The 6,000-nt window shown below is 45.3% G+C and overlaps 1 protein-coding gene across 1 annotated transcript in view; it reads left to right on the top strand.

Moving 5' to 3' along the window:
- The window catches only part of LOC109529441 (receptor-type tyrosine-protein phosphatase gamma-like), a 188,494-nt gene that overhangs the window by 157,666 nt on the left and 24,828 nt on the right, over positions 1–6,000 (top strand). Inside the window, exon 19 of the mRNA XM_019892829.1 lies at positions 531–706. Within this exon, the coding sequence (XP_019748388.1) occupies positions 531–706 (176 nt within the window). The remainder of the gene's footprint in view (positions 1–530; positions 707–6,000) is intronic.

A 6,000-nucleotide genomic window follows, 5' to 3' on the forward strand; every position in this document is an offset into this window, starting at 1 on the left:
GAAACGTTTGTGGTGCGGCTTCGAAGGTGGGGTTGGAACGGCGCCATCATTGATACACAAAGAGAAATCCCACATATGAAAATATAAAAACGAGAGGGTTATTCGGTAGAATGGATGTTTTTAACTAATACTTCGTATCATGTCATAATATGATCACACGGTACTACAGTGACACAGGGAAGTCATAGGCGCCTGTCGCGCATGGCGAAGCCGTGAAGCGAGATGGCTTGCCTCTGATTGTGAACATGTATCTTAGATGAACATATTAACTTTCTGGTTAATTAGAAACATCAGAGAGGTAGTGGGTGCAAATTAATGTTCATTTGTATAGCTGAAATTAATCAAAAATGAATTTGAGTAATTTCCCAAGACCGTTAAGGGAACCGTCGAAGTGGAGCTTATCGATTACTGCAGGTTTTAAAAATTGAGCCTCGGGGCCAATTTAAGTCCAGTACTCTGTACCGATTCCTCCTTATTTGTCTTCAGCAAAACCTTATATGTCCTCTCTTCTTTTATTTTCCACCATCTAGGGTGGAAAGGGACACACAAAGACACGGGCCCAGAGTGAGTGGAACGTGCTTCAGTATCATTATACACAGTGGCCCGACATGGGTGTTCCTGAATACACCTTGCCTGTCCTCACGTTTGTTCGCCGGTCCTCAGCTGCCCAAACGCCTGATATGGGGCCGATGATTGTCCATTGCAGGTAATAGCTGATGTACACTTTGTGTACTGTTGCTTACTTTTCATCCATCCACTCATTCCCTTCGGCTTTTCCGAATTTGGTTCATGGGAACAGCAGTTTAAGCAGAAAAGCACAGACTTCCCCTCTTCCCAGCGACTTCATCTAACACTTGTGGGTTGTTCCCAGGACTCGTCCCTCCAGTGAGTTTTTGGTCATCTGCAGTGCCTCTTCCCAGTTGGATGTGCTCAGAACATCTCACTGGAGACGCATCTGGGAGTCATTGTAACCAGATGCTTGAGCCACCTCATCTGGCTCCTCTCAATGCGGAGCGGTATCGGTTCAACTTTGATTCCTTCCCAAATGAGCTCCTCAAATGAAACTTCTCAACTCATTTTGGCCGCTTGCATCCATAGTGAGGGTGGGATGTGGATCGACTGGTAAATGGAGAGCTTCACCTTTCGTCTCAGCTCCTTTCTTTACCACAACAGACCGCTACAGTGTCAGCCTGTCAATCTCCTCTATTATTGCCTCACTCATGAACAAGACCCCAAGATACTTGGGGCAGGATCTCATTCCTGACCTGGAGAGGACACTGCACCCTTTTTCAAATGAACACCTTGGTCTCAGATTTGGAGGTGCTGATTCACTTCCAGTAAAGCTCCCCCTGCCTGCTGAATTTTGAAACAGATCAGGAAACAGCCAGCTCCAAACAGCAGGATACCTCATTAGAATTCCTATTATGTGTATATCCTCCACCCTCTCCGGACAAAATTGATAGGCACACCATTTTCCACGAGGAATCTAGGTTGTACCCAGCAGCAAATATCCCTGAGGGGGAAGAAGGCTCCCCACTGCCTGCTCTTTTCATCAAGCATGACATATATTTTTTTGACCAATGGTTAGATTTTTGGAAGAAAACACAGCAGGAGGTTAGAGTGATAGGTGAAACAGACAAAGTCACCAAGTAGGTAGAGAAGGACGGGAGAGGAGCAGAGTAAAAAGTCTCCGCCTTCATTGATAGCAAAGCCAATGCAGTAAAGGTGTGGCTGCAGCAGATTGAAAATGCATGAGGGTATTTACAAGGTAATTTTGTACTTGACAATAAGAATAGAGGGTTCATAAATAAAAACTTCAACTTTCAGGGATGAATGGGGGCAATGATAGTAGTTTTGGTATTTGAATAAATACTAAGATTTGAACACTAATTTTTTTTTTAATTGTTTTGGTGATTTCACTACCAATCAATGTAATCATGACACTTACTTATTTCCATAATTGCCTGGCACTACACTTCAGCACCCCTCCAAGGACTCCAAAAAGTGCAGGTATTCTGAATTTCTGCTTGGTGCATAGGCCCAAACAACATTCAGCCACCGGAAGACGGTGCGATGCAGCTCTGTCATCCACTGGGGTAAACCCCAACGTTAAGGCATGGAGCCAAGGGTAAATAAGTATGCACCCACCTCCTTGGTACTTCTCACCATGGACAACTCTAAAGTGATATAGAGTCCATACCCCTTTCGAGAGGATTAGTATCGTAGCCCAAGCAATACGGGGAGGTGAGCCCGACAATATCAGGTCGGAACTTCTATGCCTAGCACACCAGCTCGGACTTCTTCCCTGCCAAAGAGCCTAAAGCTAGCTTCTGTGGTCAAATATCGAATCGCGAAGGCTTCAGCCTTCGGCCGCCACCCAGGTCATGATGCACCCGACCCACAGGTGGTGACCCCATGTGAAAGTGGACCCACATTGCTTCTTCAGGCTGTGCCCAACCGGGCCCCATGGGTGCAGGCCCAACCGCCAGGTGCTCACCATCAAGCCCTACCTCCATTTCTGGCTTCAGAGGGAGTGGGGGTGGGAGGACATGTCAACACAAGGAAAATGGTGTCCAATTATTGTCTCATTGTGAGGGACCTTTGAGCTTTGTCACACCACCTCGGAACTGTCGGCCATGTGTGTCCCTGCCTGGGCCAAAGAGCCCGAAAGATCTTAACCTTTAGGATCATTGGGACACACAAACCACTCCACTATGAAAAAGCACCGACTTAAAACAAATCTCTAAATTCTAATATTCAAGAGAATAATTCTCATTTGCACAATAGAATCATTATTCCTCCACCAAGCAATGAAGTTAAAAGTAGTATTTTTTACTTTGCAGGTTTCCTTTCACACAGATTTGAGAATAGGACAAAGTGAAAAGACAATGAATGAATGAATGAAATGAGGAAAGTTACTCTTCAGCACAAGATTAGGGTGAAGTTTGAGCATGTGCATTATTTACAGGTTTAAATCGTTGACACCAGGAGAAGAGGAGGGAGGAAGGTGTGTCTGTAGGAATAGAGAGAAATGGAATAGGACTGAGAGTAGGGATTTTCAATGTTGTACCTATGACAGGAAAGGGTAGAGAGTTGGTTGACATGATGCAGAGGAGGAAGGTTGACATCCTGTGTGTCCAGGAAACCAGGTGGAAAGGTAGCAAGGCTAGAAGCCTAGGATTGGGGTTCAAGTTGTTCAATCATGGTATAGATAGGAAGAGAAATGGAGTAGGAATTATCTTGAAGGAGGAATTTGTTAGGAATGTCCTAGAGGTAGAAAGAGTGTCAGATAGAGTGATGAGTCTGAAGACAGAAACTGAAGGTGTGATGTTCAATGCTGTTAGTGGGTGTGTTCCACAGGTAGGATGTGAGTTGGAGGAGAAGGAGAAATTTTGGTTGGACCTTGATGAATTGATGCAGAGCATCCCTAGAAGTGAGAGAGTTGTAATTGGTGCAGACTTCAATGGACATGTTGGCACAGGAAACAGAGATAATGAGGAGGTGATGGGCAGGTTTGGAATTCAGACGAGGAATTCAGAAGGACAGATGGTGGTTGACTTTGCAAGGAGGATGCAAATGGCTATAGTGAATAGTCTCTTTCGGAAGAGGCAGGAACATCGGGTGACCTATAAGAGTGGAGGCAGGAGTACACAGGTAGACAACATTTTGTGTAGACGGTGCAACCTGAAGGAGATCAGTGTCTGCAAAGTAGTTGTGGATGAGAGTGTAGCCAGACAGCATATGATGGTGGTGTGCAGGATGATTCTGGTAGTGAGGAAGATGAACAGAACAAAACCAGAGCAGAGGACGAAATGGTGGAGGCTGAAAAAGGAAGAGTGTCGCATGACTTTTAGGAAGGAGTTGAGACGAGCACTGGGTGGTCAGGAGACGCTTCCAGATGACTGGACATCTACAGCTAATGTAATCAGGGAGACAGGTAGTAAAGTACTTGGTGTATCATCAGGAAGGAAAGTAGATACGGATACTTGGTGGTTGAATGAGGAGGTGCAGGAGTGTATACAGAGAAAGAGGTTAGCTAAGAATAAGTGGGACACTGAGAGGACCGAAGAGATTAGACAGGAGTACAGGGAGATGCAGCACGTGGTGAAAGTAGAGGTGGCCAAGGCCAAACAAGAGGCCTACGATGACTTGTATGCTAGGTTGGATAGCAAGGAGGGAGATACTGATCTCTACAGGTTGGCGAGACAGAGATGGGAAGGACATGCAGCAGGTTTGGGTGATTAAGGATAAAGATGGAAATGTATTGACAGGTGCCAGTAGTGTGATGGGAAGATGGAAAGACTACTTTGAAGAGTTGATGAATGAGGAAAATGATAAAGAACAAAGAGTAGAAAGGGTGGCTGTTGTGGACCAGGAAGTGGCAAATATTAGCAAGGATGAAGTGAGGAGGGCACTGAAGAGGATGAAAAGTGGAAAGGCACTTGGGCCTGATGATTTACCTATGGAGGTATGGAAGTGTCTAGGGGAGGTGGCAGTGGAGTTTCTGACTGGGTTGTTCAACAAGCTCTTAGATAGTGAGAAGATGCCTGAGGAATGGAGGACAAGTGTACTGGTGCTCATTTTTAAGAACAAGGTCGATGTGCAGAGTTGTAGTACCTACAGAGGAAGTTGATGAGCCATACAATAAAACTATGGGAAAGAGTAGTTGAAGAGACTAAGAGCAGAAGTGTGTATTTGTGAGCAGCAGTATGATTTCATGCCAAAAAAAGAGTATGACAGATACAGTATTTGCTTTAAGGATGTTGATAGAGAAGTACAGAGACGGTCAGAGGGAGCTGCATTGTGTCTTTGTAGATCTGGAGAAAGCGTATGACAGGGTGCCCAGAGATGAAATGTGGTATTGTCTGAGGAAGTCCAGGGTGACAGAGAAGTATGTTCGAGCGGTGCAGGACATGTATGATGACTGTACGACAGTGGTAAGGTGTGCTGTAGGTGTGACTGAGGAATTCAAGGTGGAAGTGGGACTTCACCAGCGGTCAGCTCTGAGCCCCTTCTTCTTCGCTATAGTGATGGACAGGAAGACAGACCAGGTTAGACAGGAATCTCCATGGACTATGATGTTTGCAGATGACATTGTGATCTGTAGTGAGAGCAGGGAACAAGTGGAAGAAAAATTAGAGAGGTGGAGGTCTGCCCTGGAAAGGAGAGGAATGAAGGTCAGTCGAAGCAAGACGGCAAGTACAAGAACGTGGTAACAGGGAGAAGAGATAAAGAAGGTGGAGGATTTTAAGCGTGGTAACAGGGAGAAGAGATAAAGATGGTGGAGGATTTTAAGTACTTGGGGTCAACTGTCCAGAGCAATGGAGAGTATGGAAAAGAGGTGAAGAAGCCTGTACAGGCAGGCGGGAATGGCTGAAGATAAATGTTAGGTGTGATGTGTGATAGAAGAGTTTCAGCTAAGATAAAAGGAAAGGTGGAAAAAACCGCGGTGAGGCCATGTTGTTTGGACTGGAGACAGTGCCACTGAAGAAAAGACAGGAGGCAGAACTGGAGGTAGCAGAGATGAAGATGTTGAGGTTCTCTTTAGAAGTGACCAGGTTGGATAGGATCAGGAATGAGTACATCAGACGGACAACTCATGTTAGAGGTTTTGGAGAGAAAGTCAGAGAAGCCAGACTGAGATGGTGTGGACATGTCCAGAGGAGAGAGAGTGAATATTTTGGTAGAAGGAACTGAGTTTTGAACTGTCAGGCAGGAGGCCGAGAGGAAGACCAAAGAGGAGGTTTATCGATGTAATGAAAGAGGATATGAAGGTATCTGGTGTGAGAGAAGAGGATGGACAAAACAGGGTGAGATGGAGGCAACTGATTTGCTGTGGCGAGCCCTGAGGGGAAAAGCCGAAAGGAAAAATTGTTGACACCATGAGCAAATATTGTGTTTGGTCGCTGTCTTGTGAGAAACACAATATATATATATATATATATATATATACACACACACACACACACACACACACACACACACACACACACACACACA

The sequence above is a fragment of the Hippocampus comes genome, unplaced genomic scaffold, assembly GCF_001891065.2.
Source record: "Hippocampus comes isolate QL1 unplaced genomic scaffold, H_comes_QL1_v1.1 scaffold481, whole genome shotgun sequence".
Taxonomy (NCBI): Eukaryota; Metazoa; Chordata; class Actinopteri; order Syngnathiformes; family Syngnathidae; genus Hippocampus; species Hippocampus comes.